Source organism: Chenopodium quinoa, unplaced genomic scaffold, assembly GCF_001683475.1.
Source record: "Chenopodium quinoa cultivar QQ74 unplaced genomic scaffold, ASM168347v1, whole genome shotgun sequence".
NCBI lineage: Eukaryota > Viridiplantae > Streptophyta > Magnoliopsida > Caryophyllales > Amaranthaceae > Chenopodium > Chenopodium quinoa.
Window position 1 is genome coordinate 6,775,503 of NW_018743574.1, and position 15,814 is coordinate 6,791,316.

The 15,814-nt window shown below is 37.3% G+C and overlaps 1 protein-coding gene across 1 annotated transcript; it reads right to left on the reverse strand.

Moving 5' to 3' along the window:
- Nucleotides 1-2,443: 2,443 nt before the first annotated feature.
- Nucleotides 2,444-5,195, reverse strand: LOC110682386 (probable esterase KAI2). Its single transcript, XM_021858718.1, has 2 exons — nucleotides 4,629-5,195; nucleotides 2,444-3,093 (listed from the first exon to the last, which is right to left on the reverse strand). Exons 1-2 carry the CDS (start codon nucleotides 4,994-4,996, stop codon nucleotides 2,649-2,651), a joined length of 813 nt encoding a protein of 270 aa, XP_021714410.1. The 5' UTR covers nucleotides 4,997-5,195; the 3' UTR covers nucleotides 2,444-2,648.
- Between the last annotated feature and the right edge of the window lie 10,619 nt (nucleotides 5,196-15,814).

Here is a 15,814-nt window from a genome sequence, read left to right on the forward strand (position 1 = left end):
CTTCCTTTGACCATCTTTTTTAGCTATTACATGAAAGTCAATGTAATCATGTAAGAAGTTGTTGGGTCTATTTTAATGTATACTTACTTAATATAAACTTTTATAACTTATATAAATATATAATAAAAGATATCAAAGGTCAAACATGTGCATCGGCAAGCGTGTCCAGTCAAAATGTTGCAAGTAACTGGGACAGAGGGAGTATGAAATTAATAAACTATGATTTATGTTGGGTCAACTAGGTGAAAGAAATGAATTAAATATTGTAAACCGAATTAGAAAATGGAGGCAAAAACAGGTTAGTAAACTATTTTTACAGGTTACCGTGACACGTGTCATCGTTTTATTGGTTTTGTCAATTTACTATGATTTTTTAAAATCTATTTAATGATTTTAATTTCTTAAAAGATATAAAATAGTAAAAATTACTTTAATTATTATTATTATAATAAAAATAAAAACCCTACCACCACTTTCCCCACCATCCTGTCACCACTCCCTCTCCCCCTTCCCCACCCCAGAAATCGACTAGTCGACATCAAGCTTACCCATCGTCGGTTGACCCATTGCACGCCCTGTTGCCCCAACCTCCCCTTATCCGTCGTGCCACCCACCCAAACGAAACCCTAACCCCCGAAAACTCACCCCTTCCCTTCGATGGTCGTTGTTCTCGACGCCATGTTGGTTAGTTTTAGGGGTTGTAAAGTTGAGCAATCCCTTGCTAGTTTGGTTTGTGGCCCTTTTAGTTGCTTGTTCAGGGTGAGACTGTGTTATGGGGGGGGGGGGGGGGTTGTCATGTTGCATGGGTGGCTTCCCTCTTTGACAATTTGGGCTATGTCCTTTGTGTTTGTGCTATTTTCCAGAGGCTGCTGATATTTATGCAAGCAGAAAGTATTCCCTGCATTTAGAGTTTGCAAGGAGAAGCTAAGTGTGAGGGGAAAAGTTTGTTCACTTGTCCTGTTGCTTCTTGATTGCAAGATGATTTGGGTTTTCATTCACAGACCTATCATCCTAGATTCCCAGTGTCGGTGTTGGTGTTGATGATGACAAAAACAGTCATCATTAAAAAATTTCTGTTATAAACGGAATTGCACAAATAAAATAGTAAGAACAATGTTACCGAGAATAAGACTGAGTCGCGGACTATGTCGCTCTCTTTAGAACATTCGCGGCACTGCCTCAAACTTGTGCAAGCAGCTCGTACCAAACCGGATGCCCCCAGGATAAAACAGTCTTTCAGAAGTATAAAATACCGGCGGTTTTGCACCGAACCACCGGACAACGGAACACCAGAAAATCAGAAAGAAACTGCTGGACTGTTTTGAGAGGAAGAGAAAATATATTTTGCAAAGTGGTTTTCTGTAATTTTTCGTGTATATAAAAACAAAGCTGGAACCGTCCTTTTATAGGTAAAGAGACGTAACGGTGCAACGTTTACTGCAATTAGTGTATCCGTTAAGCAAGAATCAAGGCATTAAATCAGTGTAACGGTGCAACGTTTAGCAGTAAAGCAGCAACGAGAATCAAGCAATGTAACGGAAAAATTTAAACCAAAACAGTTAAACGTTTTGTAACTGAATATTAATCAAACCGGTAACAAAAATTAAGTTTGTTTAATAACCCCAACCCAGCCCAGCTCGGTTCGGCGCGCGTGTGTGTGATATATGGTTTACCATATAGGTCCTCCCTCTCCACAAAATGTGGGTAGCCCAAGGGCCACACCCCTTTAGCCCACTCTCTATATTATAAAGAGAGTAAAACTCTCATTTCCCACCAATGTGGGACTTTGAGTTTTTTCACAAAATTCACACACTACACACTTGTTGTTCCAACAATTTCAATCTTGAAGGAGGCTCTCTATCTTTAATGTTTGGGGTAAGTAAAGTCCTCCATTTTCTTGCATTCTATATAGGTAGAATTGCGAAAGAAACATGCATTTTGGTGTATGGTTTCTCTTGGCAGAGTCGTGGAAAAATTCGACTCTCGTGGTTTGGCTCCCGTACTGTTAGGAGGTGGCTATGCCTTTCAATTCCTAGGAGTGGAGTCGTGTGATGGGTTTGTTTTTTTTTTCGGCAACAAGGTGCTTTCAACTTTCGGGTCATCGGGTGTATTGTCACTACACTACTTCCACCGGAATTTTGCATAGGTATTATGGCAAGTTTCGGTTCCCTTCTTTAGTGTTCGCTTGCATTATCTGTTCTTCACCATTTGACAACTTTTGGTCCAAGAAAAGGCTTTAATAAGATGAGTCTTTTGGTTATCCGGGTTGCGAGGTATTTGGTATGGTGCACGAGGGTGTAATCTTTCACTTCATTCCGTTGTTTTTAGTTTCTTGTTTTAGATATCTTAAGTTGTAATTTACCCTTTATTTATGAAGTACTCACTGTAAAAAAAAAAAAAAAAAAAAAAAAAAAAAAAGCATCAAAATATAATACAACAGTACTTATTTTAATTTAAAATCATTGAAACAAGTACGGCTACAATCTTTTGCACAATATGTATGCTTCTCATAATAGAAATGGCACTGTTATATGATACACTTGCATGAAAATCAAACATGCTACTATTAGTTATTTTTGCCTAATCACGTTAAACACACAAGAACAGGAACTAAACAATAAAGCTCAATACTACCTTCTTTTAGACTACTAGACAACTATGTCATGGCGAATGTGTCGTAAGAGCACTGGTATCACACTGTCAGGGGAGCTCAACTGAGGAAGATGGCCTTCTGATGACATGACCTCGACGATAGAATCTCCTCCAAGGTTCTGATGGAGATACTCAGACACAACCACTGGAACAGCCAAGTCCTTGACACTCTGAATAATGTGGCAAGGAATAGTCACATGACAGAGCAATTGCCTAAAGTCGCTTTGAAAAATGGTTTGAGCCACGCTAAGGGCGATATCAGGCCTCATGTTGAATAAGGTCCTGCTGAATTCTTGGACAGCTACTGAGTCCATATCCCCACCCACTGCTAATGGGGCAAAACCCGAGCACCAAGCCTTGTAGTTGGACTGCATTGCCTCAAATAGTTGGTCTAGATCTTCTTGCTCGAACCCTCCATAGTAGTCAACATCATTCAAGTACCTGGAAAATAATTGGGGATGCATAAAGATTAAAGACCCAAAATTAAAACAACCCATGTGATGACTTTATGGTATGTCACTAGCATTACAGACCCCAGTTGTATCACTTCATCCCACTTGCTAGGAGGAACTGATATGAACATGAAATTTCTACCAAGTCAAAGGCTCAAAATCAGGACATATCATATCAGAGCAGCAGACAATAGAAATACATTCCAATCATCTGTGAACAGATTACAGGATATCCAAGACCATAGACATAATAAAAATATGTTCTAGATAACTCATGATACATTACACAGCCTTATCTTTGATTTTTAGATAAGGCTGTGTAATGTATCATTGGTTGGAAAACATATTCGGAGCAAAAAAATTTCTAATCCCGTTTTCCCTCTTACCATCAAACAAGTCACAAAAAATGGAAATTAATTCCTCTACTCTGCACCATATTGGATGAAGAAAAACCATAGGTTGAGACACAAGGTGATGTTAGATCAACATTAGCATGTGGATCAGAAATTATTGACCTAACAAAAATGAAAGAAATTCGGAGGTCTAGCCAAATAATCACTAGAAATTCTACGGCAGAGAACTCCAAATGAGACTTTATTGATCCCATTTTGTTCTTCGGTTTTGTTAGTACATGTAGCAAGCAAATAGGCCAAAAGCCACAGTTTTTTTTTTCCAAAAAAAACATATCAATTTTCAACAAACCAACCATATACAAAGTGGAATATTTCGTTTTTGTCTTTTTTTTTTTTTTTTTTTTTTTTTTTTTGCTTTTCTCAATTTTTTTAAATTACAGGTATTACAAAAAACTTATATTGTGTAACTTCGACTTGGCAACTTCACGCATTTAGCCATTTACTAATAAATTATAATTGTATTTAACTCTTAAATTTATTTTTTTTCGAATTTTTGTAGAATTTTAGACTTTATTTGTCACTGCATGTACATCAATTACCGGATGTAATACCTGTACACCAATTACCGGATGTATTAAGCTAGAAAATAAAATGAAGTTTTTGTAATGAAGAAGAAGAAAGGAGGAGAAACAAAAAGGAAGGGAAAATGTGGTAATTAGCCTAAGATAAAGAACATATTTCCACCCGTAATTCTTAAAATTTAAGAAATTATTTTAGCCCTTTAGAAACGACAAACAAAATGGGAAAACTAATTTTTTTCAACCACACACAACCTAAAACTCCAGCAATTATTCACCATTAAAGAAGCAAAATCAAAATAGCTCACTCTTATATGAAGGACAATTTCATAGAACGTTTTCGACATAGACAAATACTAATCTAATTTAATAACATGGACAATCCAAATGTAAACATTTTTTCGATTAATCCAACATTACAAGTACGTAACACATAACATCCCCAATTTCAAAAGCCGTAATCTTATTAAAATTTCAATTTAGAATTAATCCAATCCATAGGCCGGATTAATATATAATACGAGTACCAAGTATGAAGTACGGAGTATTATTTATGTTACTAAAAAAACGAAGGGTGTAATAAAATGTCGTACCTCGGAGAAGCGGAGATTAGAAGGAGCTTAGAGAAAAGATCGGGGCGCATAATGGAAGCAATGGCACCAACAATAGCAGAAACGGAATGACCAACAAAAATACAAGAAGATAACTTAAAATCCTCCAAAATAGCCAACAAATCATAAGCATAACCTTCTAAAGTAGAGTACCTTTCAAAATCAAAGTAATCAGGGTTAGTAGTTCCAGCTCCCATATTATCATACAAAACAACCTTATAATCATCAACTAAATGAGGTACCAAATGTTTCCAAACTGATTGGTCTGTTCCAAACCCATGTCCTAATACTATTACGTTTGTACCAGAACCTACTACTTTTACATTATGAGCTTCTTCTACTATTCCCATTTTTTTTTTTTTTTTTTTTGGGGGGATTATTTTTCAAAGTAATACGTTTATGTTGGGCTAGTGGTGTGAAAGAGGATTGTGTGCTTCAATCTGAATAGAAAAAGGAAGCGTTTAGAAAGTAGGTGACGAGTAGAATTTATAGCCACAGGAGACAACGATGATTTTTTTTTTTCTTTGTTTTGTTGATAGATTTAAGGGAGATTTCCTTTTTTATACTCCATGTACCTATGCTATGCTAAGGATAAGTATCCTAACCAGACCTTAAACCTCGTGTTATTGTTTTGGGTCCACTATTTCGAACAAACCTTACGTGCTATGTTTTGTAGACTCGGGAGGGAACTGGTGTCGGACACGAATACGTGTCTAAGTGTCCAACCTGACAAGTTTCAAAATTTTAAGACACGGAGACTCGGTCCGAAATTTGGCCACGGATGCGGAGACACGTCAATACGGCCCTGTTCACTTTAGCTTAATTTCAGTTCAGTTTCTAATTTCCCTTAAAAAAAATATTTATTTTAGCTCCAATCAGTTTAGTTCAGCTCAGTAAATATGAACGGGTCGTCACTTAGATTTATATAAATAAATTTTGTATTACAAAAGCTTAAAAAAAATTTATTACATCCACTCCTATTTTTTTATTTTAATTTTTATCCTCGGTAAATTTTCTAAATAAACGACAATCTTTTTCTCTGTATCTTATGATTATCTACTATAAATCAAGTTTCGTATTTCATACATAGCTTAGGTGTATGGGAGAAAGGAAAAGGTATCTGAGTTGAAAACCTTATCAAAGTGACTCAAAACTTAAGGATATTTTGGTACAAAAAACTTGGTCTAGACACGGAAAATGGTGTGTAAGTGGCCAAGTGCATGTAATTAGGATCAAGGTTCTGATTTTTGGATAAAAGATATGAGAGTGAGTGTGACTCTGTTTAATTTGAGGAGTGACTGAGAGGAGTTGATGTAATATGAATTAAATACAGGGGTAATAGGTAGAATTATGATAGTGATATAATTTCTGGAATTATATATGATGACAAAATCACCAATTCGTCAAACTGATAGGGATTAAATCATCAAAAATTAGTTGTATTGTTAATGATGCATTCATTTCACCGTATTTCATAATCTGGCATACTTGTATTTCATTTCAGTGTATGTCATAATCATATAGTAACGTATATTCTTTAAAAATAAAAAAATAAAAAAAGATTTGGACAAGTAGGGTATAGTGTTATACTGCAATAAGTTAAGATAAGTTAAGACGATTCTTTACTTTAGACTTTCGGAGTAATTTGTTACAAGGGGTACCTTGTTAGGACATACACCATGTTCCGATATTATGTTTGGACCTTGAAAATAATAAGAAGTAAATGTGTAACTCCATACTATACTACTATGTATAAGTAACCCTTGGCTAGTTGGCTCGTAAGTTTGAAAACGGGACTTGGTTGATTTAAGGGCCTAAGGAAATATTTGCATTTGGTAATAGTATGCAGTCAGAAATTCACATATGGAGTAGTTTTTTGCATCAAGGACAAAGGTGCACCAAAGACAGAAACTAGGAATGACAAATTCCTGCAGTGGAAAAAGCTAAGAACATACATGTTTCGGCAAAAAATGAGCTAATCGGGTCTTGGAGGGGTGTCTGAGAACCTCGAATTTGGGCCTTGAATGGACCTGCAAAATGAACCCCGAGCCCCGGGGGTTGAACCCGGGACGGAGCCTCCGACGCCCAAGTTAGTTGCCAAACAATGCATATTTTGAGAGGAGTTTAGGGGAGAGAGTGGAGGAGTATGGTCATCTTAGATGATAAGAGTGACCTCCCTTTTACCTTATGCCCTTTGAGGGGTATTTATATGAGTACGTAAGTGGGTTTATGAGCCCTAAAATTACATATGTGGGCCGTTGAAGGCCATATTGATGTATTTGACTTATTTGGGGCCTTTTATACCTTTTTTATGGCCTTTGGGCTTATATGGGTAGAGTTACCCAAGACTAAAATGGGTATGACCATTTTAGTACCCAAACAATTAGCCCCCGAGACCCAATTCTATTTGAAAAAATGAGTTGGGTTTTGTTTCAATTTCCCAAATAATTCGTTCATAGAAATTGAGTCGAAGGACTTTATTTGTTCAGGTTTATGCAAGGCAACACTCTTGATCCAAGGTTTGATCCGAGGACTGAAAGAGTTCATCCGAGGCAACACTCTTGATCCAAGGATTGAAAGAGCTAATTACTCTTGATCCGAGGACTGACAGAGTTCATCCGAGGCAACACTCTTGATCGAAGGTTTGATCCGAGGACTGAAAGAGTTCATCCGAGGCAACACTCTTGATCCAAGGATCGAAAGAGTTAATTACTCTTGATCCGAGGACTGAAAGAGTTTTACTCTTAATCCGAGGATAAAAAGAGTTTATTACTCTTGATCCAGGGATAGAAAGAGTTTATCTGAGGCAACACTCTTGATCCAAGGATTGAAAGAGTTAATTACTCTTGATCCGAGGACTGAAAGAGTTCATCCGAGGCAACACTCTTGATCCAAGGTTTGATCCGAGGACTGAAAGAGTTCATCCGAGGCAACACTCTTGATCCGAGGATTGAAAGAGTTAATTACTCTTGATCCGAGGACTGAAAGAGTTCATCCGAGGCAACACTCTTGATCCAAGGTTTGATCCGAGGACTGAAAGAGTTCATCCGAGGCAACACTCTTGATCCAAGGATTGAAAGAGTTAATTACTCTTGATCCGAAGACTGAAAGAGTTCATCCGAGGAAACACTCTTGATCCAAGGTTTGATCCGAGGACTGAAAGAGTTCATCCGAGGCAACACTCTTGATCCAAGGATTGAAAGAGTTAATTACTCTTGATCCGAGGACTGAAAGAGTTCATCCGAGGAAACACTCTTGATCCAAGGTTTGATCCGAGGACTGAAAGAGTTCATCCGAGGCAACACTCTTGATCCAAGGATTGAAAGAGTTAATTACTCTTGATCCGAGGACTGAAAGAGTTCATCCGAGGAAACACTCTTGATCCAAGGTTTGATCCGAGGACTGAAAGAGTTCATCCGAGGCAACACTCTTGATCCAAGGATTGAAAGAGTTAATTACTCTTGATCCGAGGACTGAAAGAGTTCATCCGAGGAAACACTCTTGATCCAAGGATCGAAAGAGTTAATTACTCTTGATCCGAGGACTGAAAGAGTTTTACTCTTAATCCGAGGATAAAAAGAGTTTATTACTCTTGATCCGGGGATAAAAAGAGTTTATCTGAGGCAACACTCTTGATCCAAGGTTTGATCCGAGGACTGAAAGAGTTCATCCGAGGCAACACTCTTGATCCAAGGATTGAAAGAGTTAATTACTCTTGATCCGAGGACTGAAAGAGTTCATCCGAGGAAACACTCTTGATCCAAGGTTTGATCCGAGGACTGAAAGAGTTCATCCGAGGCAACACTCTTGATCCAAGGATTGAAAGAGTTAATTACTCTTGATCCGAGGATAGAAAGAGTTTACTCTTGATCCGAAGATAGAAAGAGTTTTACTCTTAATCCGAGGATAAAAAGAGTTTACCCTTGATCCGAGGATAGAAAGAGTTTACCCTTAATCCGAGGATAGAAAGAGTTTGTTACTCTTGATCCGGGGATAGAAAGAGTTTACTCTTGATCCGAAGATAGAAAGAGTTTTACTCTTAATCCGAGGATAAAAAGAGTTTACCCTTGATCCGAGGATAGAAAGAGTTTACCCTTAATCCGAGGATAGAAAGAGTTTGTTACTCTTGATCCGGGGATAGAAAGAGTTTACTCTTGATCCGAAGATAGAAAGAGTTTTACTCTTAATCCGAGGATAAAGAGAGTTTACCCTTGATCCGAGGATAGAAAGAGTTTATTGTTTGGCAACTAACTTGGGCGTCGGAGGCTCCGCCCCGGGTTCAACCCCCGGGGCTCGGGGTTCATTTTGCAGGTCCATTCAAGGCCCAAATTCGAGGTTCTCAGACACCCCTCCAAGGCCCGGTTAGCTCATTTTTTGCCGAAACAATTTATCCGAAGGAGTTTCAGCCCAATCCGAAGGCGTTCTGGGCGAGTCGAAGGTGATTCAGCAGAAACCAAGGGTGGTACAGTTTACCGCTCCCAAGTTAAGTTCGGTAACCATTGCCGAGCCGAAGCTCACCTCTTATCTCCTGGCCGAGGCTAGCCATAGCCGAAGCCGAGCCCAGCCGAGGTTTACCTTCGCCGAGATTCGAGCTCCCAGCCGAAGCTCACAACCATATGAGCCGAGGGTGCTGCCGAAGATGGTTTGTTTGAACCGAAGAAAGAGTAATCAACTCTTTCTATCTTCGAATCAAGAGTAAACTCTTTCTATCCCCGGATCAAGAGTAATAAACTCTTTCTATCCTCGGATTAAGAGTTTACCCTTAATCCGAGGATAGAAAGAGTTTGTTACTCTTGATCCGGGGATAGAAAGAGTTTACTCTTGATCCGAAGATAGAAAGAGTTTTACTCTTAATCCGAGGATAAAAAGAGTTTACTCTTGATCCGAGGATAGAAAGAGTTTATTACTCTTAATCCGAGGATAGAAAGAGTTTATTACTCTTGATCCGGGGATAGGAAGAGTTTACTCTTGATCCGAGGATAGAAAGAGTTTATTACTCTTGATCCGAGGATAGAAAGAGTTTACTCTTGATCCGAAGATAGAAAGAGTTTACTCTTGATCCGAGGATAGAAAGAGTTTATTACTCTTGATCCGAGGATAGAAAGAGTTTACTCTTGATCCGAAGATAGAAAGAGTTTTACTCTTGATCCGAGGATAGAAAGAGTTTATTACTCTTGATCCGACGATAGAAAGAGTTTACTCTTGATCCGAAGATAGAAAGAGTTTACTCTTGATCCAAAGATAGAAAGAGTTTACTCTTGATCCAAAGATAGAAAGAGTTTTACTCTTGATCCGAGGATAGAAAGAGTTTACCCTTGATCCGAGGATAGAAAGAGTTTATTACTCTTGATCCGAGGATAGAAAGAGTTTATTACTCTTGATCCGAGGATAGAAAGAGTTTACCCTTGATCCGAGGATAGAAAGAGTTTATTACTCTTGATCCGAGGATAGAAAGAGTTTACCCTTAATCCGAGGATAGAAAGAGTTTATTACTCTTGATCCGGGGATGGAAAGAGTTTACTCTTGATCCGAAGATAGAAAGAGTTGATTACTCTTTCTTCGGTTCAGACAAACCATCTTTGGCAGCACCCTCGGCTCATATGGTTGTGAGCTTCGGCTGGGAGCTCAAATCTCGGCGAAGGTAAACCTCGGCTGGGCTCGGCTTCGGCTATGGCTAGCCTCGGCCAGGAGATAAGAGGTGAGCTTCGGCTCGGCAATGGTTACCGACCTTAACTTGGGAGCGGTAAACTGTACCACCCTTGGTTTCTGCTGAATCACCTTCGACTCGCCCAGAACGCCTTCGGCTTGGGCTGAAACTCCTTCGGATAGCCTCGGCCGAAAAGACTTAGGCTTGGCCGAAACACCGGTCTCGGCTCGGCTGGCTTGCCCAGAACACCTTCGGCTTGGGCTGAAACACCTTCGGATAGCCTCGGCTCGATGAGCTTCGGATTCCTTTTGCTTATCCGAGCGATTTGCTTCGGATTTTTAGATTGGTGATAGTTTGAGCTTTTTTAAGCTTCAACAATGGTAGACAACCTCAGATCTTCTTCGGCTGCTACTTTAGATGTGATGTGAAGAGATTTGGCTCACTTCACAATACTAGCCTTGACCCCCATTGACCTCGGCATGTGTTGCCTAGGATGAAATGGTGAGTCGTTCTAGTGGTGGAGTTGTGAGGCTTGAAGCTTGTGATGAAGACAATGGCAATTTACTTCGGCAAGCATTGAATTTACATAAACTTGATTGATTTTTTATGTATGTTTCATGCCACCTGCTGCCTCTTCAACTTGGTGGTGTGAATGAAAGGCTTGCTTTTGTGAGCTTTCCATTAGAGCCACGTAGATCTAGCTTTTATTCTTCTTCAAGAATAATTAAGGTTTGACCATATTCATGGAATATTTCCCAATTTTTTTTGTAAAGGCACGAAGTACCTTGTTAGTAGTGGTTAGATTGGCGACAAATCAAAATGTTTATCTATCATCTCCACCATTTGCAAGAATGATTACCCCTTTTGACAGGAGTAATAATTTTGGGTTAAATTTGCTAGAAATTTTGACCCTTTTTCGTGATAGAACACAATAGCCATGAATTAGTGGATTTTCATGGGTAGTAGTACTCGTCTCCCCACAGACGACGCCAAATTGTTTCGGCAAAAAATGAGCTAACCGGGCCTTGGAGGGGTGTCTGAGAACCTCGAATTTGGGCCTTGAATGGACCTGCAAAATGAACCCCGAGCCCCGGGGGTTGAACCCGGGGCGGAGCCTCCGACGCCCAAGTTAGTTGCCAAAATATGCATTGTTTGGCAACTAACTTGGGCGTCGGAGGCTCCGCCCCGGGTTCAACCCCCGGGGCTCGGGGTTCATTTTGCAGGTCCATTCAAGGCCCAAATTCGAGGTTCTCAGACACCCCTTCAAGGCCCGGTTAGCTCATTTTTTGCCGAAACAATACATATTCTCTCTTGTGTTTGTTTGAAATATCCCAAGGGCCACTTCACCATTTAAGTGCTTCAAAAAGCCATCAAGGGCCCTGCTTTGATTCTAGTTCTTTTAGAGGAATTGATGCTCCATACTTTTGGTAAACAGTAAACAGTTTTAGATTCAGGGAAAAGCTCTCCAATTAAACATCTTTATTGCTCTTGACACTAAGCGAAATGATAGAAAAGAATGCAATAATTGCATCAGAAATCCATCTATGCACCACAAATAATGACCAAACTAAACTAGTTTGTGGCAGCTGCATTATCTAATGTTTACCGAAAAAGTCTGAAGGCTGGTCATAGTATTGAAGCTTAAATTAGACTGAAGACTGCAAGAATTAAAGATTGAAGCATCGAAAGTATACCGTAACATCGTGCTTAGTCTTTGGTTCATAATATTTTTCTATTGTTCATGTCTATGCAAAGGAACTACAGAATACACAGGAATACAGGATAATTTCATGTTTTCAAAGATGCAACATGAAAGCTAGAATAGTTCTAACACTAACAACATGAAAGCTAGAATAGTACATTGGGTTATGAAACGAATTAAGGATACTAAAAGCAGAAGCAGGATTTAGATTTGGTGATGGTATGTCAAAGCAGCAGTTAAGAAGTTCGAAGATCAAACAGAAGAGCATTGTAGCAACAAAATAAAATTTGTCACACAACACAGGCAAACATATCCGTGCATAATTTATTTATCCAGGTACATAGCATGTAAGACACTCAACAAGGGAACTACGATGTAAATTAAGCCATTTATAGTGCAATAGCACACAGGTAAAAACTCCAATTAATGCCATCACCACGGTCATGGAACTCTAAGAGTCTCAGTTGTTGAAGCAAACTAAAAGAGCTCGTCTCCTGGCACAGCAAGAAGAACTAACACAGATACACATAAGAGCATGACAAAAGGAAACGAGTGGCAGAAGCTTTAACCAATCCCAATCCAAACACCACCACTATACTGATCAGCAAGCCCAACACAAGAAGACTTGATTTTTCCAACTTTATTTTTTGAGCCTTACACAGTTACACATTGTCTTGGACAAGAAAGAAGAGAGGTCATTTAGATAGGAGAACTGGTCTAGCACTCTAGACTGAGGTGATTCTTGTTACTTTCGAAGTAAAATCCTGATGCAAACTTGGGAATTCCACATTCCATCTCATTTCAAAGCCAAATAATTCCCACAATCCTCTCAATCTCTCATCTCCTCCATCTTCTCTGTTCCAAATGCACTAATTTGGGTGAAATTTCAACAAGATATCCTTGATAAACCCCTTTTTTTTTTTTTTTTTTTTTTTTTTTGAGGGAAATCATAAACCATTAAATATCCAAGGCCTAAACTTGATATTAAAGTGTTAGGAGTTGATACAAAAAATTTCACTCAAAAAAGAGGGTGGCATATTTTGCAAGGATAATAATCACCATTCAACAGAATGTAAGAGTAAATATAAACTGTATAAAGGCTGCTAAGTTCATTTCACAAACTATAAAAGAAGAGGTGGTTTAGAAAATTTATCACCGAGCAATCTCCTAGATTTCATAACATACACAAAATATTCACTTCATTTCATATTAATCTTCCTGATTTAATCAATTTTGCCTCACAATAAGATTCGAAAAACAACATGAATACGATTATACGAGGATGATCATGTCCGGCAATTTCCTCTCCATAATTCACGTATATTTTGTAAAAAGAAACACGTAGCCACAAACAATTAGCGAGGAACTAAATTGCGTTATACCAAAAGACATCAATTGTTCAAGAAATTCTTCAAACTGAAACAAATTTCATATTATTATCATTAAATGGAGTTTGAACAAGTTATTCATAGTTCTCGTATTTACCAGAAATTAAAGAAATGCTTATCAGACATTCAAATGTAAATTATTTTATAGGAGAAATCGAATCATTAATTACCTGAATTCCTCCTTCCGCAGAACTGTGAACGAACATCTTTTACTCTCTCCCTCTCGCATACCAGTTTTGCTATTTCAAGGGATTGAAGCTTAATTTTATAAGGCCGGACTCTAGAATGGATAAAGGTCCAATTTATTTCAGGGCTTTATGCCCATTATATTCAAATGTATGGACTGGGCCTATTCTTATGTTGGACCCTATATGGCTTGAAAATTTGACTTCAAATAAAGAACCTCGGGTAAGTTTTATTCGCATGTATAGGGATTTAAAGTGAGTAAAATATTCCTTCCAAAAAAAAAAAGAAAAAAGAAAAAAGAAAGTAAAGTATAATTAAATTAGGGGGAAAAAAATGGTGCATATAACTCTAGAATCTATATACGGTATACACTTGGGTATATGTAAAAAATTTCATTCAACCTTATAACTTATAAGTTATAACCAGCTTTAGCTTTACCCAAATCCAACTAGTATGTAAATAAGAAGTATTATTTGTTGGAGAGCATGAGTTTGTCAAGGCCAGGTGTAAAATTGTGTGGGTCTAAACATAATATTATGGGTAATATGAAATAATAAATGTGGAGCAAAAGTATTCGAATGGTGACGGTGTTCTTATTGTTAATTGTTTATCAACAATTTGATAGAATACTTACAAAATAGCCAAGTTTAGTACGTAGTATCTTGTAATATTACATATTGTAGTATCTACTTGTACTATTTTATCAATGACTCTCATAGCCTTATCATTATTTTATTACCATTATCGTTATTTTAGTATAGTCAAGCAAGCGTTACAAAACTTTGAAAATAACATCAATATTAAAGTGAGAAATATCCTTTAAGTTCACATCCTAAACTTTTAGGGTTTCCATCCAAAGAAATTTAGGTGTAAAGTAAAGAAGGAACATAACCCTTATAAGATCCGTAAATCAAATTTTATACTTAACTTGTAAAGATAATAAAATCCAAAGAAGCTAGCAACAGTACAAGTACTTTTTGCAACTGCTAGTAGTAAGCAAGGCATCCTATGAAGATTTTATGTGGGTACTATAGACAACCAGTTATGAATTTTGATGATTCTACAAACACCTTTTATAAACATTTAAGGTACCATTTTAATGATTGAATCCGACCTCATTAGTCATTTTTTATAAAGTCAACTTCATTCTATGGTATAAATTCTCACAACTACATGATAAGTAATACTACTACAAAAAAAAAAAAAAAAAAAAAAAAAAAAAAAAAAAAAACATAATTGTTTCTGATAGATTTTTTAGCTTTTGTAATCCACGCCGTTGCAACATTTTATAATAATGTGACTACTTAGCTTTTTATACAGCATTTGCACCACTGTCCTATGTCACGAGAGACCATTTTCTATTCATATACCATAGAAAAGCAAGCATCATCCATAAATATTTTTAACTCTTTTCACACTTTAATCATGATACCACCACCACCACCTCTCTAAGGCCACTGTTTCAAATTATCCCTCCCTTTAGCACACGCCTTCTACTTTTCTTTTCTTTTTTAGTATGTCACCCATTTATATACATATTTATAATGTAATTTATGCTCAAAAATTTTAAATTTGATGATAAATTGAGGGAATTATGTTGTACTAAACATAATTGCTCAAGTACTATATACACTTAATTAGCTTGTATTATTTGCTAATAATGTTAGCATGATAAAGAGATACATAGTTTTAGACAATGCTTGTAATCATTTAAACAAATTGTACAGCAAAAGTTTGTAAAAAAAAATATACAACAAAAGCGCCCTTGCGCAACTAAATCTAAATCATCTAGCAAATTCGAATAACTATTATTAGAGTATTGATCAGATTGTTTAAGGGCCTTGCGCAACTAAACAACTTGATTATGCAACTTGCATATAAATTTGATTGTACTATGTAGCATTCATTAATGTGTATACCTAATGTATACCTAATGTATATGAAGGACAATTGGTGAATTTTAAATCAATGTAAAGACTTATTGAAATAAATTTTGAATACTGTTATAATCAATACGAGTTATCAGCTAATCTATATTAGAATAATTAGGACTTTTTATTATTATAAAGTAATTCATCGTTTTGGTTCATGAAAACAATTTTTATTAGAACACAGTTGTGTACTTGTGTTCAATGAGTCAACGACTATTCTAAAATAGTGTTTTATATTGTGAGGAAGTGCCTCTTAGTTAGGTACAAAATTGACAAAAAATGTAGACTTAATTGTAGTGCGTATGGACATGCCT

What these genes read in the sequence shown, in the direction of transcription:
- LOC110682386 (XM_021858718.1), bottom strand. Translation starts at nt 4,996, where the DNA reads ATGGGAATAGTAGAAGAAGCTCATAATGTAAAAGTAGTAGGTTCTGGT. An exon ending in CTAATCTCCGCTTCTCCGAG is followed by an intron (nt 3,094 to 4,628) that starts GTACGACATTTT and finishes ATTATTTTCCAG; the next exon opens with GTACTTGAATGATGTTGACT.